General features: G+C 38.1%; 1 protein-coding gene across 1 annotated transcript; it reads left to right on the forward strand.

Moving 5' to 3' along the window:
* The first annotated feature begins 2,696 nt into the window (after positions 1-2,696).
* On the forward strand, positions 2,697-25,223 carry AMD1 (adenosylmethionine decarboxylase 1). The gene is made up of 9 exons (XM_019735002.2): positions 2,697-3,137; positions 18,467-18,553; positions 19,324-19,450; positions 20,526-20,628; positions 21,703-21,745; positions 21,844-21,988; positions 22,325-22,417; positions 22,498-22,653; positions 23,057-25,223. The coding sequence occupies exons 1-9, from the start codon at positions 3,028-3,030 to the stop codon at positions 23,195-23,197; spliced, it is 1,005 nt and encodes a 334-aa protein (XP_019590561.1). The 5' UTR covers positions 2,697-3,027; the 3' UTR covers positions 23,198-25,223.
* Positions 25,224-25,777: the final 554 nt, after the last annotated feature.

The raw sequence follows: 25,777 nt of genomic DNA on the forward strand, positions 1-25,777 counted from the left end.
CATCTCTTTTAGTCATGTTAGCTTCGATGTGCTTATTAGATATTCAAGTGGAAATGTCAGGTAGGCAAGTGTCCCAAAAGTCTGGAATTCAAATATGTCTGGGCTGGAGGTAGAGATTTGAAAGTCATTAGTATATGGATGTGTCATAAAGCCATAGAGTGGATGAAGTAGGTGATTTAGGGGGAAAGTGCACAAAGAAAAGACGGCAGAGGAGAAGCCAAGGACATTGTAGTGTTGGGAAGGATATCCAGATATAGAAGGAAAACCAAAAAAAAGGTGTCACAAAAGCCTAGAAAATTGTTTTAAGGAGGAAGATGTAGTTAATTATATCACCAGCCATTGAAAGACTGAGTGAAAAGGATTGACACCATTCTTTGAACCATTGGCTTTGACAAGATGTGGGCCTTGAGAAATGCCATTTCAGTCAAGGGGTAGGGATAAATACCCATTTGGAGGGTCTGAAGAAGAGATGAAAAGGTGAAGAGCGAAAGTATAGACGTGTCTTTATGCCTTTTAAGGATTTTTGCTGGGAAGGAGAGCAGAAAAATTGGGGGATAGCTGAAGGGAGAAGTGGGGTCAAGTAAGGATTTTTAAAAATGTAGGTAAGATCTCAATAGGAAAGATTACTAAAGAGAATAAGAGGGGGAGAGGTACAATTAGAGATGCCTTATGAAGGCCTAGGAGATGGGAGTCCTGTAAGTTTTTTAAGCAATCCTTTATGTGCAAAGTGCAGAAATGTTCAATAAGCATTTAAAAAAAAAACTGATAAAGTGGGAAAAATAGTCACTCTGATGGAAATGGGGCTGATGATAGACGTTTTGGACATATTAAGTACAGTGAAATATTTAAATAAAATTAACTAACTTACTAAATTGTACAAGGGACTTTGAGCTTCAAGATAGTAATGATGCTTAAGAAAAATAATATATTTTACAAAGGACCAGTCCAGTTGGTAGGCATTTTAAAAATTATCCTATATCAAATTAACAAGGATTTACCTTGCCAAGATTTTTGGCACTTTTATATTAAATTAAATTACATTGGGAAAAAGCATAATAGGAATTGAAAAGCAACTAATTATAAGCAATTATAAGCCAAATTATGTTTATACCACAATTAGTGTTTGAGGTGGTTTAGTAGGCTGATTCTTCATTTGAATAAGCAACATCAAATAACTGAATAGGTTGTAAAACACATAAATACTTCTTTTATCTTTAGTCCAAGTATAACACCACACTCGTTTAATTAATATAATAAAATAAGCAACATTTATATTCTTTTGTCCCAATCCCCTATTAAAAACATAGCAATAGTAGTATTCGTACCCACTGCACAACATAGATTCTTTCAACAGATTTTATGGAGAAATGTGAACAAATAAATATTTTTGCATGACAAGTTCTACCCTGCAGGGAATCTAGAGTGCAAACTCAAACTATGTCTCTTTCATTAGGTTTTTCACTCTTACAACATTCTCTTGTTTCACTTTTAGCTGAGGAAAGTCTTTCTCTAAGGATGATAGGGGGAAATCTTTTGTCTTGTGACAATGGTAATTTTTACTCGTATGTCAGGTTTGCATTTTTCTCCCAGTTTTCCGAGTACAGAACTTTGTTACCACAATTTTGTCAATTCAGGTTAAATTGTTTGACTACAACTTGACAACTGTTTTACACTTTATGTTGATTACTGAAATATTAGACTCATGGTTCTTTAAAACCACTAGTGATAGCTTTGAATTCGTTATGTTAATTTCCATGTAAATTATGATGCACTGAGATGACAGCACTATAAATTTTGTAGGTGTTGGGGACCCCTTTAAATTAGTTCATCAACTTGAGACAATTCAAAGAAAAATCTTAACAATTTCAGATTATGCTCAATAAATCAGTTTCTAGAAATAGCTTTGCACAATAAATACCCACCAGTTGACCTTTTGGAGCACGGACTTGCCAGCGTTTCATGGCAGCTGCAGCGCTCAGCCAGCTCCGAGGCTTGGCGAGCCACATGGTGGGAGGTAGGTAGAGCTGGAGCCCTCCAGGGCTGGGCGCCACGTTGCTTTTCCTTTTTTAAATAGGGAGACGACGCTTCTGGCTATTGTGTAAACGAGTCGAGAACTGCGTTCATTTGCACATCAACTAAGGAGTGGGGAGAATTAAAGCGTCTTCTAATCCAACCTTTGGCAACATGTGCGTCATAGACAAATGCTGGGTTTTAATGCCTGGCTTCGTTCGCCCCGGGGAAACACACTTCGGAGAACGGCCAGGTACCTCAGCAATCGCTGCAAACTGCACAGGATCAAAACCACCACACCAGCCTAGCAGTAGCCACCGCCCCCGCCAAACCCCGCCAACCCTCGTAAGGACCCACCCATGTTCTCAGCTACCCAGTTGTTCTACGCAGCGCTGCACAGCCTTTCCTCACTCCGTTCCCGCTTTCCCCAACCACTCTGCATTCGACCCCAGGTTCCTAGTCCCCAGCCGGACAACACAGCGCCATCTCCCGCTCAGGGGACAGAGCGAACCCCAACCGCAGCGCGACCAGCAGCTCCCCGCGCTCTTCGAAGGCGGGTGACCAGCCAGCGGTAACTCGGCGGGCTGTTGATTGACAGGCGGCTTTAGCTATGAGCCGCAGGGGCGGGAGTCTACGTCACTTCCGGGCCTTTCGAGGGAGACGGGATCTATAAATTCGCTCCTCACGCAGCGCCCTCGCTTCCACAGTATGGCCGGCGACATTAGCTAGCGCTCGCTCTGTTCTCTGTAACGGGGAAACAGCGGACTACAAGAGACTGAACTGTATCTGCCTCTATTTCCAACAGACTCACGTTCAACTTTCGCTCACAAAGAAAAAGCCGGGAAAATTTTATTAATCCTTTTTTTTAAAAAAAAGTTAATATAAAATTATAGCAAAAAAAGGAACCTGAACTTTAGTAACACAGCTGGAACAATCCGCGGCAGTGGCAGCGGCGGGAGAAGAGATTTAATTTAGTTGATTTTCTGTGGTTGTTGGTTGTTCGCTAGTCTCACGGTGATGGAAGCTGCACATTTTTTCGAAGGGACGGAGAAGCTGCTGGAGGTTTGGTTCTCCAGGCAGCAACCCGACGCAAACCAAGGATCTGGGGATCTTCGCACCATCCCAAGGTGGGTGCTCGGGGCTCTCGCCCACAGTCGGGCTTGGGGCTGTCGCCGCCTGGAAGGCACCAGCCACCGGGGGCTGAGTTCGGGGGCCGGGGAGGGGGCCCCGGAGCTGGGGGGAGCAGCCGCGTCCACGCGGGGCCTGAGCCGGTTTCTCCCGCCGCCGTTGCCGAGCCGGGTGCTGCCCGGGGGGAGGGGAGGAGGCCCGCGCCACCGCGTGCTCAGGTAACGTCCCCCGCGCAGCGTGCGAGGCCGCGGGCGGTGTTGCTCCGGGTGGTGTGGGGACCCCGCGTCTCCCGACTTCCCCTTTGGAGTTGACGGTATAAGGCCCTGGGCGAGGGCGTGTGGGGCTGCCGCGCGGGCTCCCTCCCGGCAGGTGTGGCTCGGCGGGCTTAGTCAGGCGCTAATTCGGGCGTGCCCGCCTCGGGGAGTGGCGGAGGGAGGGAACGGGTCTGAGCCGGACTCGTTCTTGCCGCGTGCGACGGGTAGGAGGGGGCCCTCCTGGTCCCCGGCTGAGGGGCTGGTGAGCAGGCCTCCAGCCCGCGGTCCTCTCAGGCAGCATGTGGCGCCCGGGCGGCGGGGATTGGGCGGGAGCGGTGGTGTCGCAGTGGCTGGGCCCCGCCGCCGCCCTAACGTGCTCTGCACCAAAACCTTTTCGGGGCGGCCCCGGAGAGACGGCCTCGGAGCCCGCGGAGGTTTTCTCCCGAGTCTCTTGACCTTGGGTTGTGTAACCTGTTACCGAGTCGGTGGGATCCTGGCGAGGTGCGGGGTGGAGTAAGGGTTGCCTACATTTACGGGCTAGAGGCCCGTCCGGCCCAAGACATGATACCTTTAATGCCCAAGCCAGCAAAGGAATCTTGGGGCCCCAGCCTCCCACCCCGGCAGTCAACGCGAGAGAGCTGGGGCTGGTCGCGCAGAAAAGGAGAGGTCTTCTAGTGGTGTTGGGAAATTCAAGCGCAAGTGAAAGCGCAGGCGATTCCGAAGGTGCCTGGGCCTATTCCCGGCGGCACTCAGACCGCTAGTCATCCCTTGCCTTTCTAGGCTCCGAGCACGAGTGCGGCGACTGTGGTGCGGCGCAGGAACCGGCGTGGCCGCTTCATTGAGAGGCGACGACCAATGAGCTCCTGGGCCCGACCGAGAGCCAGGCCCCAGGGTGTGGGCCAATGGGCGTTTCAGGAATGTTGGCTGCGCTCGCCGCCGTTCCTGACAAAAAGCAACTGAAGGAGGGAATCCAGGAGGACACGTGCTGCCGGGACTTTAAGGCATTATGTCTTGAAGGATTCTCTTGTAGAAAAGCATCGTGATAGCTAAAATGTCACAGGTCTCCTTTTTAAAGCTTTCTGCGACACTTAAAATGTTCACTACGTGCCAGGCTCAGTTCTGAGCACTTTATACCTATATTATAGGAAGCAGTTATTTTTCTTACAAATATGGGGAAGTTTAGTATTTTCTGCAAATCACAGATGGGAAAACTCCCTGGTGTTGGTGATAAGCGGTAGGTAAAATGATTGTAATCGGATTATCTAGAAAATCTTATAAAAGGAATAACATTGTTTTGCTCTGCCTCATTAAATGTTTTGAAGCTTTGTTTGTAAGGACTCCTTTATAAAAGGAAGAGAGAGGGAAGTTTTGGGGCAGAAGTCCCAGAATTTCAGCTTGTGGTTTTTTTTCATGGTTAAGAGTTCCTTGAATGGAGGAGGGGAGAAAGACTTGATAAAAAGGCAGCTTGCTTGTTGAGAGTCTTCTAAGCCGCACATTTCAGCTGTTGCAGATGGAGCAACTAAGAACTGAAAAATACTGGGTTTAACTGATCGTCCATTGGTAGCTTTTCTGGGAACATTTTTCAGTGACCTGTCAAGCAAGGTAGCCCTGGTTAGGTTATTTACTAGGAGTTTAAAAAGTGCCTGAAAAAATACTGGATGCTAGATAAATCACCTAAAGTCAATGACCTTGAAAGAGGGAATCATTGGAGTCTGGTCTCCGGGAAGGTGGAGTGAGACCTAGGCAGGATAATGGGTCATCTAAAAGAGTTTGGGTAATGAAATGGTGCATGGTCTCTGGAATGTCTCAATTTGAATTCAAACATACTATGGTAGCTGTATGATGTTTCCCTATCTTGAAAATGGAGACAATACTGGTACCTACTTCATGGGATAGCTGTGAGTATTAAGTGGGTTAATACTTTAAAACTGACACGTAGTACAGTGTAGGAGTGTTACTTATACTTATTTTTGAGTCTTTGGGACAAAATTAATTTTTTTCTTTTTCTTGCTTTTTAGCAACCAAGGCTGGAGAATGAAGTCTATCAGATTGTAGTTTAAAAGGCGCTCTAACGATGTAGTTTTTATTCAAATAGAGGAGGTAGCGTCACCGGGGAGTTTTAGATTGCCTCATTATATTAATCCTTCTATGGAATAATAAATCTTTACGTAGTAACTTTGTTTTTAATTAATGATAAAAAAAATTGTAAGCCAGAAAGTCTTTGCTTGTCCTTGCCTCACATTCCCAAACTCAATAATTCCATTAAAATGTAAATAGATGAAAGGTCATAGTTAAAAGACATTCCCAGACTGTATTAAAATAAAAAATAGATGTAGCTACACTATGCGTTAAACATAAAACCTAAGGACATTGAGAGTGAGAAGGCACAAACGTCCTAAAGGCATCACTGCACATGCTATAGACATTAAAAAGATAACAAGGATGTTATGGAAAATTTCGTAGAAAAATGCCTTTCCAACACTGATGAAAGAAGAAACAGAAAATCTAAATAGTCCTATAACTGTTACATAAATTGAATGAGTCACTAATTGTCCCATAAAGAAAACTAGGCCCAAATAGCTTCACTGGAGTGTTCTCTCTAACGGTTCAAGGAAGAAATAGTTCCAACCTTTCTCACATGTTGCTGTAAATAGAGAGGAAACACATTGGCATTAGAAAACTTTTATCAAACTCTGACAAGCTGTAAAGGAACCAGAATTTTCATAAACTGCTGGTGGGAATGGAAACCGAACAAACCACTTTGGAAAACGGTTTGATAGTTTCTTTATAAAAGTACTATATATTATAAGACTTAATTTCTATAATTCTAGAACATGCACATTAATCTGACAGATGAGTGGTTGCCAAAGGATGGGAATAAAGGGAAGGGTGGATTATAAAGAGGCTTGAGGGACTTTTGGGGAGTAATGGAGGTGGTCACTATCTTTTTGACAGTTTCACAGGAAGATGTGTATGTCAACAGTCTTGTAGATAAAATGTAAATGAAAAGATGAGTAGAATTTGGCGTTCTACAACACGGGTTAAAATAAGTGGTGCATGCTTCCAATAAACAGGATCTAATCATTTTTGTATAGTAACTTCATCCTTTCAGTGATTCTCATCTTATGTATGATTGAATTGTCTTGCTAATAGAACTATTAATCTAGTTTTTATTGGTATATATGTTGTTTACTGCTACAAACCAAAGGATAATTTTGGTTGCCATTTATGTAAGCCCTATCACCCCCGCCCCAAGTATATAAATTTAGCAGTTAGCATCTATACGAAATCAAGTTAGAGCATTATATGCCCCCAAAATCTTTGTACGGTAACAAGAATCGATATGAATTTGAAAAGCTGCTTAAATGATTTGAGAAAAGCTTCTGCTTTCATCAGATATAAGGACAAAAAATAATTGGAAGTGGTGTGGGGTTTGAAGAATTTATCATACAAAAATGTTTCCAGAGACTTGAACCAACAGAAAAAAAAACCACAGGGCCATTTTGAAGGAAATACTCCAGTGGAGTTTGAGGGAGTGGTAATAAGTATGATATGAAAAAATCTGGCTGTTAGTAAAACAGCTTATCTTCTGAATGCAGTTATGTTTTTTGAACTGTTTTTGTTGAAGTATAGCACTAAAAGTTATGAAAATCTCAAGTACAGCCCTAATTTTCACAAATTGATCACACTCATGCAACCAGCACGCTAAGGAATATGACCAGTCAGAAGTTCCCCTTGCACCCCTTCCGATTACTATCCTGACTACCCATCCGCACCACATATATGGAATCATTTAGTCTGTATTATGTAAGGCCTCCTTTAGTCAACATCATGTTTGAAGTTTTGTAGTTCTCGTATGTATAATATCTTGTGTCAATATACCACAATTTACCTACTGTTAATGAGTATTTGAATAATTCCCAGTTTGCTAATGAAAATATGTTGCTATGAACACTATTTAATGTGTCTTTTAGTGAACAACATATGCATTTCTATCAGATATACACACATCTAGGAGTGGAATTGTCAGTCCGTGGGGTGTGCATATATCTAGCTTGAGGGTTCCAGTTGCTCCATATCTTCATTCGACACTTGGTATTGTCTTTTTAATTTTAGCTATTGTTGTGTGTGTACAGTTCTATTTCCATCAGACTAATGGATTTGAGCGTCCATTTATATCTTCCATTTGGATATCTTATGTGAAATGCTTGTTCAAGTCTATTTTCTTTGGGGGGTGACTTTATTTGTAAGAATTCTGAATATGTTATGGATGAATTCTCTATCCAATATGTGTATTGCAAATGTATTATATCCTCTATGGTTTTCCTTATTCTATTAATGATATCTTTTTTTTTTAAATTAAACTTTATTGGGGTGACAGTTGTTAGTAAAGTTACATAGATTTCAGGTGTACAATTCTGTAATACATCATCTATAAATCCCATTGTGTGTTCACCACCCAGAGTCGGTTCTCCTTCCATCACCATATATTTGATATTAATGATATCTTTAAAAGTAGAAGCTCGTAAGTTTAACGTAGTCCAATTTATGAATATTTCCCCTTTAGTAGTTAGTTTTTGTGTGCTATTTAAGATATCTTTGCTCATCCCGCAGTAATGAAGATGTTTTTCTCCCCTAAACATTGTTTTGCCTTTTATATTTAGATATGTAGTCCATCTGGAATTTATACATGTGACATAAGGGACTAGGATACTTTAAGTAACACTGGCTCATCTTTCCAAGCTTTAACTCCCGAGTCAAGCTGGAACCCTCTTGAATGTTCACCTTTTCTATTAAACGTTTCCCACCCGCCTGTAGGCCATTTAGTAGAATTAACCTTGAGTGTCATCTAAACAAACTACATAATACTGAGAATCTTTTTTTTTATTAGTTTCAGGTGTACAAAACATGATTAGACATTTACACACCTTACAAGTCTACTACCCATCTGACACTGCACAAAGCTAGGAAATACCATTAACTGTATTTCCTATGTTGTACTTTATATCCCGTGATTATATATATTTTTAATTATAGCTCACAGTCAATATTTTTTTATTAGTTTCAGGTGTACAGAGCAGTGGTTAGGCATTTATATAATTTAAGAAGATTCCCGTGATAAGACTAGTAACCATCTGACATCATACATAGTTTTTACCTGAGAATCTGTTTTTGTTTTTTCATTAATTTCTCAAGGGACACAAAGGGACACATGTTAATTTTGTTTTGTTTTTAGTAGGAAATTTTTGGGTTAAAACTGGCTTGGGTTAAAGAATACTGGTCAACCGTGTTGGAGAAAAGCAGTAGTCAGGGCGTATCCAAATAAATAAAGGAATGGATGTGTTCTAAAATTGAGTTGTTTCATGTGACATTTAAAGTTGAAATGTAAAAAGAATGGGTAATATCTTAGATTTAACCTGCAGTGTGTCTAATAATTTTTCAGATTTCAAAAGGATGTTAAGTAGAAATTAGTGACCATATAAAAAAATTGGACTAAAACTCTGGACCAAACTAAAGTCTTTTATAAGAAATGACATCTTTGGGGAGGGTGGGAGTAATGGAAAGAAGTCTGTTTGAAAATAAGAGATTTTAGTGAGAGGAAAAGACAGTTTAATTTGATCTGGACAATAAAATAGGCTTTGCAAGACATTTAGGAGTAGTGGGGTGTTCTTTCCTTCAATTCAAATTTTATAATCTAAAATTTGAGGTAAAGGATTGGGGGCAGTTGAAAAGACAGTAAATCACACCCCAGCATTACCATGTTTCCCCCAAAATAAGACCTAACTGGAAAATAAGCCCTAGCATGATTTTTCAGGATGACATCCCCTGAACAGAAGCCCTAATGCATCTTTTAGAGCAAGAATTAATGTGAGACCTGTTCTTATTTTTGGGGAAACATGGTAGCTTTCCCGGAACTCATGCCTTACTTGATTGACCACAGCATTGCAGTATTGGTAATTTACGTTGAAGGAATTTACAGCCCATTGCCAAAAAACCTCTTAGTTCAAATGTTTTGGAGTAGAAAAGCTTCGTATTGAATTAAACTCCTCATTACATTTCTAACAGCAGTTTGAAAGAAGTTTGAACTGCTGTTTCCAAACCACCTTTCTTTAAGAGGTACACATTGAAAGTAATAATCAATTGGATGTAGCAGTAATTATACTGATAATGATTTGAATTTGGGGTCAAAATTTGAGAGAGAGAATCCTATGATCATAATAACTAGTGAATTCTTTGGACAAAAAGGGAGTGCTTATTTCTCTGGATATCTGAATTTACTGCCCTAAGAAGGCATCCTCAGAATTTAACTTGTGGTCGGCCTAGGCTTTGTTGAAGAAGAATCTTATGCTTTAGGGTACTTTTTATCCAAAGACTACTGCCTTGGTCAAGTGTAGAGCCCTGGGTTCAAGGAGAGTCTCTGACATTGACAAGTCAGGAGCTATTGGGTAAGGTCACAGTTAAGGGAAGCTTTAAATAGGCTTTTTGAGTAGTATATTATTTGATAACTCTGAAACCAGCTATTTTTAATTTAAGGAAGTAATCCATTAGGAGAATAATTACATGGAAATCTAAATTTAAATGCAAATTTTCAGCAACATCTGTGGAGTGTCAGACCTACTGGATCTGAGTAGGATCCAACTGACCTTCAGGTGATAAGAGTGAATCCTTCTCTAAAGGGTTTCTTCTACCTTTCGGCAGTATTCTGTTCCCTCAGTCATTTACTTTTTTAAATTGTAAAAACATCTAACATTAAATTTACAATTTTAATGACTTTTGAAGTGTGCAGTTCAGTATTAACTATATTCACATTGCTGTACAGCAAATCTCTAGAACCTTTTTCATCTTGCAAATCAAATTGTGCCCATTAAACACTAATTTCCCCCACCCCTTTTGACAGCCATCTGTCTACATTCTCTGATTTAGATACCTTATATGAGTGTTTGAGTACCTCATATAAGTAGAATCGTGCAGTATTTGTCCTTTTGTGACTGGCTGATTTCATTTATCATAATGTCCTCAAGATTCATGTCATATCATGTGATAAGATTTTCATTATATGTATATACCACATTTTCATTATCCGTTAATTCCTTGATGGACATTTGGGTTGCTTCCACCTTTCAACACTTGTGAATAACAATGAACATGGGTGTGCAAATATCTCTTCCAGATCCTGTTTTGAATTCTTTTGGATATATGCCCGGAAGTGGGATTGCTGGATCATATGGTAATTTTCACCAAAGGTGCACTATTACAATTTCTCCACATCCTTGCCAACACTTGTTAGTTCCTTCCTTCCTTCCTTTCCTTCCTTCCTTCCTTCCTTTTTTTTTTTTTTTTACATCTTAATGGGCATGAGGCGATAACGTGGCTTTGGTTAGCATTTCTTTTATGATTAGTAATGTAGAGCATCTTTTCTTTTACTTTTTTTTTAAAAACTTTTATTTATTTTAAGTGTGTTTTTCCAGGATCCATCAGCTCCAAGTCAAGTTGTTGTTTCAATCTAGTTGTAGAGGGCGCAGCTCACATTGGCCCACGCGGGGATCAAACTGGCAACCCTGGTGTTACAAGCATCTCACTCTAACCAACTGAGCCAACCTAGAGCATCTTTCTCTATGCTTGTTGGCCATTTGTATACCTTTTTTTTTTAGAGAATTGTTCATTCAGTTCCTTTGCCCATTGTTTAATTGGGTTTTTGTTGTTCGAGTTCCTTATGTTTTCTGGATATTAACTTATTATTAGATAGATGATTCGCACATATTTTCTCCCAGTCTGCAGGTTGTCTTTTCACTCAGTCGAGTGTTTTCCTATGATGCTCAGAAGTTAACTAAGTTTGATGTCTTGTTTGTCTATTTTTACTTTTGTTGCCTGTGTTTTTTGTGTCAAATCCAAGAAAACATTGCTAAATCCAGCATCCTTTTCTCTGTTTTTCTCCTAAGAGTTTTATAGTTTTAGGTCTTAATGTAAGTCTTTAATCCATTTTGAGTTAATTTTTTGTATATGGTGTAACGTGAGGGTCCAATCTCATTCTTTTGTGTGGATATCCAGTTTTCCCAGCATCAGTTGGTGAAGACACTATCCTTTCCCAATTCTGTAGTCTTTGGGACCTTTGTCAAGGTCATTTGACCTCAGGCATTTACTTTTTATATTAAAAAATATAGTCAGTTGGCCGTTCCAAGTCTTACGGAGTCAGATGATGTGGAAGTCTTTCTTGTCATTTTAATTGTATGTTTTCCCTTGTAAACACCCCAACTTGTTCTGTTTTTATTAGACCATAGACTCTTTAAGAAAGCTTTAAATATAAAATATGTCTTGCCATTAATGTTTTGCTTTTCAGGCATAGTGACTAAGATCTTCATATACTATCATTAGTAAAGAGCATACTAAATTTTTGGGATCATTTAATCATGATCTGATAGTATTTTTTAGTACTTCAGTTTTAAATTAGGGTTTCTCAACCTCAGCACTGCTGAGATACTGGACTAGGTAATTTTTTATTGTGGACAACAGTCCTATTTACTATACGGTATAGTAGCATCTGTAGTCTCTACGCACTACGTGCCAGCAACGCCACTGCCACCTCCCCCGATGTGACAACCCAAAATGTCTGAATGTTGCCAAATGTTTTCTGGGTGGCAGAGTCATCCCCAGTTGAGAACCGAGTTAGGTGACAGCACTTAAGTAAAGGAAATGTAATTAGAATTGGAATATTTTGTTTTTTTCCTGTGAATTTCCTGTTTACACAATTCCTAGCAATTGTGTAACACTTTGAATACCTTTTGCAATATTTTCTACTCACTAAATCAGTATTAATGTGATACATCCCCAGAATGTATTGTTAATTCTGCCTTAAATCAGTCCATGATTTATTGAACTCATCTGTATTTAAAACTTAAGTAACTTTGTAAAAATAGTTTCTAGTATGGACTAGTGATTTTCAGTCTAGGTATTGGTGTGTTTGGGAACAAAGACACCTTCCCATACTGAGCCTGCTGTGACATTCTAACTTGATACAATCTCAATTTGAAATCACAGATAAGTAATTTAGAAAATGTCTCAATCAACTATAAAACACTGTCTTTTTCCATCATTAAATTTGGACACAGAAGGGCACTGAAAACCTTTCCTCTAAAACAGCAGGAGTCAGCAAATAGTCTGTAAAGGGCCAAAAAGTAAATTTTAAATTTTGCAAGGCAAGCAGTCTGTGTTGCATCTACTCAGCGCTGCCCTTGTAGGGAGAAAGCAACCATAGGCAATATATAAGTGAATGGGTGTGGCTGGGATCCAATAAAGCCTTATTTACAAAAGGAGGCTTGTTTCCCCCGACAGAAATGTCATAAAATAATTTGCTGGAATTCTTAGCTGTTTCTGGTATTGGTTTTTTACCATTCCCTTTGTGCACATAGCATTGTATTAGCGTCTTCAGTTTTATTTCTCATTCATATTTTCTTGCCCCTTGATTTGTTGTATTTTTGAGCCTAGCAGCTCTCCTAGGATTATGTCTTTATAAAAATCATTTGGTTGATCGGCCATCCAACTCTTTGAGGGTGTTTTGATGCAATTGCTTTCTTTCATACTGTGACTCTGGAAGGATACTGACTGCTTGATGGAGTCTATTAGGTGAGGAAGAGTTTGGTTGCAGAGTTTATTAACTAATGATCAGTGAGTGACAGGATCATTGTGGTTTCTGTTAAGGTGGAATAAGCACACTCTGCTCTGTCTCTTGCTAAATGCAACTAAAAGCCCTGGACAGAAAGCATGGAGCAGCCATCTGAGGGCTCTGAAAGGTAAACGTTAGCAGGTGAATGGGAGAAGGAAACCAGAACTCAAAATACCACTGAAACAGCCTTGATTTCCTGTTTCTTTTTTTCCTCTGGCAGCTCCTGGGGTGGTCTCAAAGGCTGCCAGAAACCCAGAACTGCATACCAGATGCAAACAAAAAGAGCTCCCAAGAGGTCCTCTTTCTGGTCTGCAGAGACAGAAAGGGAGCCCCTTTGGGTCAGAAAGAGTGCAGGGAAATCCCTTTTTGGTTTTGTAGTGCTTTGCTTTTTTTTTTTTTCCTTGCCCTTTTGCCACAGCTCAGAGATTCCTGCAGTAGTTGAGGCCAGGCAGATGCCTAAACTCCAAGGGAGGTGGAGGACCCTTTTTGACCAGAGAAAGTATGACCCTAAGGAAATAGCATCAGGGATATCCCTGTTGCTCTTGTCCCTCTTTCTCATCGCCTCATATGGCTCAAGAGAGACAATCACGCACAGGCAGCCTGCTGCAGAGCGGAGAAACTAAAGCCTCTCTTGGCTTTCTGTTTCCAGCCAAGAGGACCATGAAGCAGTGCCACTCCTGCCCGTAAGCCAGCAATTGTCAGGGCGATTATGGAGCAGAGAGAGATGAAGAAAGTGATCCCATAAACATTTCTATAAGAGCACCCCTGAGATGCTCGTGTATGGATCTGACCCTAAACAACACATCAAAAGCGAATCAGTGGCACATCAGGACAGAACTGAATACCATACCACGGCATGTGTAGCCTTTCCTAACTGAAATGAAACCATAATGTAACCCATAGATGTTGGGTGAGAACTTGAAGATTGAACCATAACCATTTCAGTTGCCTGCTAAAACAACTTTTAAAAATCAACATGCTCCATAGGATTTAAATAAGATTTAAAATTATATATAACATGATCAAAATGCTCAGAATACCGTCATAAATTACTCTATACGAATGACCGGGAAATTCTCAGCATCTCTCAAAGGAAAAGACAATCAATAGGCACCAGCCTTGAGATGGTACAGATCAAGATTTAAAGGTGGCTATTATAACTATAAGAAATAAGAGTGAAGTAAGAGGAAAGATAAAAAGTCTTAGCAGGGAACTAGAGGGTGGAACTTAAAAATATATTAGAAAAAAGTTACTGGAATAAAAAGTTAACTGGATGGGCTTTAAGTAGAATGGAGATGACAGAAGAGTGAATGAGCTTGAAGATCGATCAGTAGGAATTATCCAGACAGAACAACAGAGAAAAAAAGACGGGGGGTGGGAGGTCCGGGGGGGGATGAACAGAAACTGAGAGACCTGTGGGACGAACCAGAAGGTTTAACATTTGTGCCAGCAGATTCCGAGGAGGGTGTGTTGCATAAAAAAAATTTGAGAAAGTAATCTACATCTAGGTATAATGAATGGGTTCTATAGCAACTAAGTTATTTGGCAATAAAATGAGTAAACTTTATTTATGTAGATTAAAATAAGATGGCATTCAAGTGGACTATATTGTATCTATAGTTGGTTGACGGTAATTCTGTCAAATGAGTAAGTCTTTTCGTAAGAACGTCCTCTAAATACCTGAACTATTATGGTGATCAATTTAAAAAACAGTAAAAGATCACGTAACAGTTTTAGATTTTTAAAATTTAAGGGTGTTGATGATTTTCTAGCAAGTCCATAAGATCGAATTAGGTTAATTAATGCCATATTCAACAAATATTTGAAGGCCTATTATGAACCGGGTTAGGCACTGTTAGAAACAAAATACACAGCCCTTACTACATGGAATGATTCTAGTAGGATTGATGTGAATACCAAAACTACACAAATAAAATACTTAGAATGGCAAATCTTCTGAAGTTTAAAACCTTTTCATGACAGATCTGATCTGGTGGAGATAGTGGGATGGTTTGAGGTGGAAGAAGCAGCCTGGGACAAGGGTGAAATTATTCCAACAAGACCCAGAACAAAGTTTACATCTGTTTTCTTAGCATAATTATAATGTTCTTTTTCACTATCAGGTGGCTTGATTTGGGCGAAAAGTTTATGGCACCCCATTTCTATGGAGAGAGAATAGTTTGTGGGAAAACCTAGCATGACTTTGAGGATAGATTTGTTATCTATATAGTTTCTCTCAATGTAGGTTTTATTTTATTTCGATTGTTCTTTTAATTCATTGTCTTTATGATAAAATTTGTCAAGTCAGATGAGAAGGGGAATGGTAGATCTGAAGATTAGATCATTTATTGTCTGGAGACAGTAAAACACGATCTTTCTGAAGTGAGGGATCCTGGTACTGACAAGGAAAAGAGTCACTACACCAAAAACAATAAAAACTGTACCGACTGTGAGATCCCTAGCCCTTTACACCTCTTTTGCCTGCCACAAATCTTAGTGCTCTGCAGGCAAGAGAATAGAATATTTGGGTAATCTGACCTGCCTAGGAAAACTGAAAAATACTGATATAAGGAAATTCCCCTGAGTGATACGGCCCGCAGTACCATATATAGAGGTCCACAGGAAACAAGCCATTTCCACAGACCTGATGTGCTAAGTCTCAGTACCCTATTCTTGGCCTAGACCAGGGGTATCTAAACTGCATCCCGCGGGCCAACTGCGGCCCACAATCCATTTTTTATTGGCCCGCAGCAAATTCCAAAAGTATGTTTACTTAAACCCGGTGAGGCATTACGTACTTCACCTCAAGTGAGTGGCCTGGCTGTTTGTGTATTTTACCGCATATGGCCCTTGGTAAAAAAACGTTGGAAAAAGTTTGGACACCCCTGGCCTATACTCCCTAAAATGTTGAAAAGGAGATAGGAGCATCTGAGGATAAATTCAGGTAAGTGCATAGAAAACAGAAGCAAATAAAAAGGCAAGACAGCTTTTATTTAAGTCCAGAGAAAACAGTTACAAAAGAAAGAAAAAGGTGGTTATACTATCTAGCTCAGCCACAGAGCATGTTTAAAAGTGTTAACATACTGTAGTTAATACTGCTGTATAACATATATGAAAGTTAAGAATAAATCCTAAGAGTTCTCATCACAAGCAGGGAAAATTTTTTTTTTTTTTTTGCTTCCTCTTGTATCTATATGAGATGATGGATGTTAACTAAACTCATTGTGATAATCATTTCACAATGTATGTAAGTCAAACCATTATGCTGTATACCTTAAACTTAGATAGTGATATATATCAATTATATCTCAAAACTAGGGGAGGGTCTTATAAATAGTGAATATAACTGAGAAGGGGGTGATTGGAAAGGATTAATTAGTATGTCCAGTGGGTGGAAGAAAGTATTTGCAAGAGTGCTGAAGTCTAGTGGGAGGTCAATAGGTAATGACATTAGCAGGTACCATTATTGGAAGAAAGATCTTCAGTATTTGAATTCTTGTTGCCTAGTAGGTAAATTTGGTGTGCGTTATGTAATTTAATTGTGTCAGTCATGTGAAGTGGGTTTTATTACCCCCAGATAAAGAAACCAAGCCCTGGAGTAATTGCAAGGAATGTCACAAAGCAGAAAAGTAATAGCTTCTATAAAAGCTCTATGTTTTCCTTTAGGTCTGAATATCCCTTGTTGCATTAAAGCCTACCGCATTTCCCTGAAAATAAGACCTAGCCAGACAACCGGCTCTAATGCGTCTTTTGGAGCAAAAATTAATATAAGTAATATAATTAATAATATAGTAAATTAAGACCGGGTCTAATATTAGTATAATATAATACCAGGTTTTATATTAATGTTTGCTCCAAAAGACGCATTAGAGCCGACTGTCTGGCTAGGTCTTATTTTTTGGGGGAAACGGTATTTGTGGAGGTAAAATCATGTGGGTTCTGAAATGTTGTTTGCACAATAGTGAACTTTGAGTCTTCGAAATCTGAAACTCAAAGCTACTGGTTGGCTACCTAAGAATAAGAGGATCAAAACACTCTCTAAATTTGTGTTACTCGGAACTGGGTCTTAACTGTAACCTTTTTTCCTTCAAACAACAAATAACCATTTTTTAAAATTTGCAACAAACTGTAAAAATATAGCCCAGTTTAATGTGTGTTTTTTTTTCTTTTCTTTTCTTTATATAAGCCATTGTACTAACTAGTTGTTAGCTCTTTTTAAAAATTGTTTGGTCAAGTTATGGGCAAATAGGCTCTATAATCAGTAGCAAGCCTAACTCATTTTAAGTTTTTCAGATGGGTCTCACTCAGTACTGTTCAATTTAACTAATTTTCCCATCTTAGGAATTACTGTCTTCTGTGATTGGTCATACAGTTGCCTGTTGGGCCACTAATAATTCCTTTTAGCAAAATGATGCAACAGGCACAAAATTCTAGCAGGGTTGATTGGTGCTGTGCTTGCTTTTTAATATAGAAGAAGGAAACATACCTGTTTTTATGCTAGCTGTGCTGTTGATTTCTCTTACCAAAGGTCTTAACTGGGGGGAAAAAACTTGAACCATCTTATGCCATTTTCTTGAGGATAGAAGAATGACGTACCAAATATTAAGAGCTTTAAAACATTTTTAGCCTTAAATCTGTTAACTTGAAGCTGTCCCATGGAACTATTTTATGTTGTTTTTCTGTTTATGGTGGGCACACTAAAGAGGAAGCACTTCTTTAGGTCTGAAGCAGGTATATTAAAAGTAATTTATTTAGTTATGTTACCACTTAGTCATGTTATCTATTACGTGCACTACAGACTATTTACTTTGTTGAAATAGGTATTTCTCCCATCAGTAGAGAGCTTCGTTATACTCCCAAGACCTTATGGGTATGCTTGTACTGTGGAATGGCCAACCAAAGGCAGTTTTCATTTTTTTTGACCGTTCTTCTCGACTTTTAAACACCACTCGGTATTGTGCTAAGCTGCCAATTTGATAGCAGAAAATAGTATCTAAACAGTGTGCGTACCAGATTACACCGTCAGGTTTTTAAACCTCATTGCCAGTCTAATTGGTGAAAGAAATGATGCTTTCTTTTTAAATTGTAGTTTATATAGTAAGATTAAAATCTCAGAATTTGATAGCAAGAAAAGTATCTCATTTTAACTTACCTTTCTTTTAATCACTTAAGTAGTTGAGAGATAATGATTTTCCTTGGTTTATGAGACTGTTGAATTTCCTCTGTACATGGCTTTATTCACATTGTTTTGTCTACTTGTCTTTTTCTTAAGTGAATTGCAAGTAGTATAATTTCTAGTTTTCCAGTTCGCTTCTTTAAGTGTGAGAATTTTGTAATTTTTATGAGAGTAGGCAAGTACTGTTATGAATTAATCATCCTTTTTTTTTTTTTTCTTTTTTTTGTTAAATAATAGATCCGAGTGGGACATACTTTTGAAGGATGTGCAATGTTCAATCATAAGTGTGACAAAAACTGACAAGCAGGAAGCTTATGTACTCAGGTAAGTCCTGTAAAACAAGTGTTAGGTAACCGATTTCAGTCTGAATTATACTTTATATAGAATAGCAATTGTTCCCCTGGACCTTAGTTCTATAATCATTTTACCATATCTTTTTAAATATGGTGTGAAATAAAATGTTTACTTTCAGGTGTCCCTAGGCAATAGGTTTTAAAGTCTTACCTAAAAGCTCTTCAAGATGGTTGCCATCTTTACCTCCCTAGAGGTAGCAGGAAGCATCTGTGAAGGAAGATAGAATGGCATTGTACCTTTACCTTCAACCACAGGTCTTTTTCAGAATATGCCTCTCAAATACCAGAACTTCAGAAAAAGTGAAAATTAGCTCCACCATACAAATAGAATTGCCATATGCAACAGAAGAAAGCCATTAAACCTTTTTATTGGTACAAAGTTAATTTATTCAATAAATACATTGAATTCTTATAATGCATATTATAATGGGCCTTGTATTGAAAAAGGTAAAGTATGAATTTAATAAATAAGGTCTTAGGATAAGTGAGGTGAGAAGTACACATTAGTAAAAGGGTTTATGTAGTGAGCTAATTCAAGGCCTATTTCTGTGGGTTCTAGAACTGATTTTGTGTACTAGAAGAGAAGAAACACGGTAGTGAATCATTTGCTTCCTTGAGATCTTAACATTTAAAATTACTAGCCAGAAATTTACATCATAAATGATACTCCAATAACAGATTAATTGCATTTCAGTAGTATATAAACAGCATAATAATATTGTGTTCTTTTTTCATCTACAGTGAGAGTAGCATGTTTGTCTCCAAGAGACGTTTCATTTTGAAGACATGTGGTACCACCCTCTTGCTGAAAGCACTGGTTCCCCTGTTGAAACTTGCTAGGGATTACAGTGGGTTTGACTCAATTCAAGTAAGTAATCGAAAAACATAATTTAATCCTTTTTTATCAGGCATAAACATTAGGGTTTTGAATAAATTTATAAATTGTATACTCACTGCTTGGGTTGTAATGGGTAAGGACAGGCACACCATGGGAAAAAGAATGTTCTACCTGATACTCAAGAACAGCAGTGTGTGGAAGAAGCAAGAATGAGTGGGATAAAACCCAAATGGGAAAAAGAAATGAAGAAACCAGACATGTTCATTAGTTAACTTGTTGATGTGTTCATGTGAATGATAGAGAAACTTAGAAAAGAAGGGAAAGCAAAAAAAATTATCCAGTCTTAATAATGAATAGTCGATTATGTTAAAGAGCAACAATCAGTATTGAGTTAAATTCTGATAACATTCAAGAATTAAAGTTTTAATACTTAGGATGTAACTGTTATGATGAGTATATGTTAGATGTTAATATTTCACTTGATTAGGGTAGAGAATATCTTGTTGTTAGGACCTAAAACAGTTTTTGTTAATTATTGATCCTTATAAGGAACTTAAAGCAATATGTTCTTAATTTTTGAATCACTGACTGTTGAAATTTAATGTACACATGTTCTTCCATAAAATTTTTCTTGCATACCTACTTAAAAGCTCAGATTAGAAGCCACTGCTCCAGAAACACTGTACCTTGTCTCTACAGTTGTTGTGACCCATCATCAATAGATTGGGCACTTTTTAGTTTCTAAAAACTCACTGACTCACTCTACATTATTAATGCTCTGTTGAGACTCTTCTCCACAGCTGAAAAAAACAAAAAAAATTTTACTCTATATGACACTAACTCGTGGATATTGGTCTGAAACCTTGCACTCTGACAAAGTGATCTTCATTTTTTTTTGTTGGCCAGCAAAAGACTATATCCATTAAGCATATTAAAGGAAAAACATGTGAAATGTCATTGAAGAAAATATTTGTAGGGATAGAGCTTCGATTTTCACTTGTGTGTGTGTGTGTGTGTGTGTGTGTGTGTGTGTGTGTAAAATAGTTGATTAGTAGGAAATGGTTGATTAGCAATTCTATATATGAAGTTATCTATCTTTTTTTAGAGCTTCTTTTATTCTCGTAAGAATTTCATGAAGCCTTCTCACCAAGGGTACCCACACCGGAATTTCCAGGAAGAAATAGAGTTTCTTAATGCAATTTTCCCAAGTAAGTTTAAATAAAATAGAATTGAAACCTGTTTTATTAAAGTTAGTATATAGGTTCAAAGGTCTTATTTACATATATGAAAGCATATGTGTGCAAATGTAGCTAGCACATTATATAATTAAGATAAACGTATCAGTATGGCTGATGGTAAATTTCAGAGTATATATGTGTATACCTTGGATCAGTGTTGAAATGATGAAAAACGAAGGTCAAGGAATCGGTCACCTGCCAGAGGGAGAGTTCATCTTCATCTAGCCAATTGCTCTGATTTATATCTAACTCAGTGGTTATGAAGGTTATGATCACCTTCATCCAGAAAAATGCCCAGTGACTTCATAATCCTGTGCTAAGACACTGGTCCGGCATTCTATCCAGGAATTGATCTGACTTACAAATGACCAACACAGTGAGGTCACAGTATGACTTCAACAAAATTGGCAAGATTGTCTTCCATTTACTAGGTTTTTATTTATAGACCTTCCTTTTTGAGCTTCAAGGTCAGGGAACTAAAGGTTATCTAATCTAACATCCTTATATCCTAAAATGAGGCTGAAATTTTAGGATGATTTTAATAACTTGACAAAGTCACAGGCATAGTTTAAAAAGAAAATCCGATTTCTGTTCTATTCTTAATTATCTAGTATGAAACAATACTGGGCTATATCAGAGAGTGCTGAGTATAATTCAGTGTAAATATCTACCAGTTGTTAATTTACTGTGTTGAATGAGGCTTTGAAATAACTTGGAAAGGAAGTATTACGTAAAATGACTTGTATTTACTTGGGAGAGTAGATAAATGGGTGACCAAATTCCTTTTCCTAATGGAGTTTTATCGGAGAATGAGCCATAGTTTTCTCAGCACTATTTAGACTGACTCACTGGCTTATTTTTAAGGGTGATGGGGGGAGGAGAAATCCTGCCTTCTTGTGAATTCACCCACTTACTTAAATTTCCCTTCACTGATATTTCTGATAGGAGGCAAGTAGTGTCATCCTAGCTATTGGAAGGGTGAGAAAAAGCCATCCTAATCAAATGGATCTGTTGCATTTATTTTACGTTCTCCTCCCTCAACAGATGGAGCAGCATATTGTATGGGACGTATGAATTCTGACTGTTGGTACGTTGGACACAATTTCATGGATTTTTTTCATTTATATAAAATTTACTTTGCCAGTTGTCATTTTTAGAAATGATTTTTTTACTTAATTTATATAGGTACTTGTATACTTTGGATTTCCCAGAGAGTAGAGTAATCAGTCAGCCAGATCAAACCCTGGAAATTCTGATGAGTGAGCTTGACCCAGCAGTTATGGACCAGTTCTACATGAAAGATGGTGTTACTGCAAAGGATGTCACTCGTGTAAGCATTTTCAATAATTCTGGTTCTGGTTGGGGACTAAACTACAGAGGGTGCCAACAAAATGTATACACACTTTAAGAGAGGAAAAACTTAAAATTGTAACACTCAATATATACTGATAACAAAAGATGAATACAAGTCACGTTTGACTTCTGCAATTACAAGAGTGCTAAAAGTGGTTACCATCAGTGTAATTTTAATGCAGTTTTTTCCTTTCTTAAAATGTATATACATCTTTTGGGCACCCTCTCTATATTGTTTAACTCATTCTCAGTTTTTTGTGGGGTTTTTTTGTTTCCTATCTGTATTTAATTCAGTTTTTTTCCTTTTTTCCAGGAGAGTGGAATTCGTGACCTGGTACCAGGTTCTGTCATTGATGCCACAATGTTCAATCCTTGTGGGTATTCGATGAATGGCATGAAATCGGATGTAAGTAATATTTTGCTTAATACTTACTTAAATGTCTAAGTGTACCCTTTCCATTATTAACACAAAACTATTTATCTAAGGGAACTTATTGGACTATTCACATCACTCCAGAACCAGAATTTTCTTATGTTAGCTTTGAAACAAACTTAAGTCAGACCTCCTATGATGACCTGATCAGGAAAGTTGTGGAAGTCTTCAAGCCAGGAAAATTTGTGACCACCTTGTTTGTAAATCAGGTAATTTCTTTTACTGACAATAAAATCTTCCAGGAAATAAGGATTGTGAGGCATGTCATAAAATGTCTTCTAAGTACATGTCAGTCTGATATCCAGAGGCATGACTAATCGAGGTTATTGGGATGAGAAGTGTTTCATGAGACTTCTATTGGTCTTGTTTTATATGTAGCCTAATTGATGGGCTCCTCCTATCCTGTTTGTTTTCCCTGTGGACGCCTGTGGTTGGGGTGGGAGCTGGGAGGCATAAGGTGTCACACTCCATCCAGCCCATAAGGCAGCTAAAATATTCAAATGCCTCAGTTTATTAAAATAGTGGTCTTAAATATTTATGGCATGACTATTTTGTTTACAAAAATTTCTGCAGATATAAAGCACTAACAGTTTATATAATTTTTTTGCCCAGAGTTCTAAATGTCGCACAGTGCTTTCTTCGCCCCAGAAGATTGAAGGTTTTAAACGTCTTGATTGCCAGAGTGCTATGTTCAATGATTACAACTTTGTTTTTACCAGTTTTGCTAAGAAGCAGCAACAACAGCAGAGTTGATTAAGAAAAATGAAGAAAAAACGCAAAAAGATAACACACGTAGAAGAAGGTGGTGGCTGCTTTTTAGATATTGATACCGGGGGCCATGCTTTCCATAACCACCACCACCCTGTAGTTGCAGAAAGCCCTAGATGTAATGATAGTGTAATCATTTTGAATTGTATGCATTATTATATCAAGGAGTTAGATATCTTGCATGAATGCTCTCTTCTGTGTTTAGGTATCCTATGCCACTCTTGCGGTGAAACTGAAATGCATGTAGAAAAAAACTTTTACTATATGAAACTTTACAACATTTGTGACAATTCAATTTGGTTTATGCACAGTGTAATGTTTCTCCAGGTATCATCCAAAATTCCCCACAGACAAGGCTTTCGTCCTCCTTAGGTGTTGGCCTTGGCCTCAGCCTAACCATCGGGACTATGTTCTCTTATGAAATTGCTGCCAGGATATTACATCCAGTTACCTCCAATTTTTAGAACATATTCTCTACTAATGTTACTGAAACGAATTTCTACTTCATACAGATGTTTTTTGCAACAGCAATTAAAGTTTTTCTTCCACGAGTCAAGTCCTCTTAAAATGATTGCAATTACCCATTTTGTGTATTACTATTTTAACGTTATTACTTCCTGTACTTGTATTCCTTTAATTGATTTTGTTCCTCACCTTGGTTTTTCCCCTCCCAACTCAACCCCCCCACCCTCAATAAAGCAATACACTGTTACACTGTGGGTTTATACTAATCTTATACCCCGGACGGGGAAGAGGGGTGGACCCTAGTCTTAATCTTAAGGTCAAGGGAGTTGGCTTTTTTATTGGCATTGGCTCTTTTGGAAGATACCGAAAAAAACATCTAGTGTTGATTAGCAAGGAAGACACAGATTCATATTAGGATATACTGGCAGAACTGTGTAGGAACTATGCCATTATGTGCTCCTCAATAAATCAAATTAGCTTCTCACAAGTACCTTGTCTTTACTAACTTGCTAGGTAGTAGTATAAAATTGTTACCATTAACTTGATTAGCAAGAAGATTGCAGGTAAAGGTTGTACTGGGGTCAGTAAGTCAGCTTAGATCATTCACCATAATTTTTACTTTCGCGGCCATTTCCACTAATTTCCATTAATATACTACTATAAACGAGTTCAACGTGGAATCGATGTCTTTGCCATCTTGTGATAGTGTTCTGACTTGATCTGTTCCTCTTAGTGGTGATGTTTCCTTCACCATGGGTTCGCAGGATCAAGTGAATGTCCAGAATGAGAACTGTTCAGGTTTTTCAGACACACAGTGAAGCAGAGTGCTATCCGTGAAACATATGAAATTCCAAAATGGTCAGTGGCAAATGCAGGCTTTCAAGAGTTGGCTTCTTTTAGCTATTATTTGCAAATACTGTTGAGATTTAAACAACCTAGAAAACAAAGTTGACTAAATTTTGTATTCTTGCCCTCAAAATATTTTTGATTCTTTCTGGATTGATGCAGAAATGTGTCCGTTCCTTCCGTATTTATAAATGAAACACCTTTTTTTCCTTCAGTGTTTCTAAACAAAAATCTACTTGGTTTGAAATCGAGTGGTTGGAATACTTTTGACTTTTTATTTTAAGCATGTTCTTGATTCAAAGTTTCATTGAAGAAGCTTTCAATCAGTGGATCAGTTTGATTCTGTAATTAGCACACAGTACCTAATTTTCGGTGCTGTTTTGAGGACCAATGCTCAAAGTGGATTTTGTTCTTGAACAGCGAGCGTCCCAGTAGATTTGACAACATTTGTTGGGTTGAGGTCTGATTTTTTTTTTTTTCCTAATAGAGTTAAGATTTCTATTTGATCAAAAACTGCAAAATTGTATGGAACAAAGCCTAGAGAAATGTAGATGGAATAGTAATTTAAATTAATCCTAGTATGTATTATAGAGGAGGGACAATTTTGGTGCCATAATTTCTCCGTGGTGTTGGACTTAAATCAGTTGAAATGTATTTCTGTACCACAATTTAAGCTTCAATAAAAGTTTGCTTAATCGATTGTCTAGTGACATTCAGAAAATTTTCTGTTGATGTATTCTTTAAATAGTATATATGGCCAAATGCTAGACATTTGAAGTTTTTATAATTAAAGAAAGCTGCGTTTAATGATTACTTTCTAAGATTTGTGAGTTATGAAGACAAAAGATCTTTAAGCTACTGGGAGTAATTTGTATTCACATTTAAACATTTTTGTTAGTGGCTTTATAAACTGACGCTCAAAAGGAATATCGAGGCTATATACTAGGATATCAAAGAGTAGAAAGGGTAAGTGTAAGAATAAGAACGTGTACTTGTGAGTTTGGTATTAGAGGAAGTGTAGGGTTTGAGGTGGAATGTTCTAGTCTATTGGAACAGGCTCAAATGGGGAGTAACAACCTGTGAGCTTCCTTTATTTCATTATTTCATTCATGGTTGGTTCTGTTTAACTAGAACATAATTATAAACTTGATCATTTTGCCATGCAAGTACATATCTCATAATCATTTATTTGGCAACATTTCAGTTCTTCAGTCTCATGTCTACAATAAGCTAAAAATCAAAATCCTATACAAA

Source organism: Rhinolophus sinicus, linkage group LG05 (genome assembly GCF_036562045.2).
Source record: "Rhinolophus sinicus isolate RSC01 linkage group LG05, ASM3656204v1, whole genome shotgun sequence".
Lineage (NCBI taxonomy): Eukaryota > Metazoa > Chordata > Mammalia > Chiroptera > Rhinolophidae > Rhinolophus > Rhinolophus sinicus.

Bases quoted from the DNA above. Each gene is read 5' to 3' on its own strand.
- AMD1 (XM_019735002.2), top strand. From the start codon at position 3,028: ATGGAAGCTGCACATTTTTTCGAAGGGACGGAGAAGCTGCTGGAGGTT. The intron at 20,629-21,702 runs GTAAGTTTAAAT...CTCCCTCAACAG, and splicing joins TCTTAATGCAATTTTCCCAA to ATGGAGCAGCATATTGTATG. The intron at 22,418-22,497 runs GTAAGTAATATT...TATTTATCTAAG, and splicing joins TGAATGGCATGAAATCGGAT to GGAACTTATTGGACTATTCA.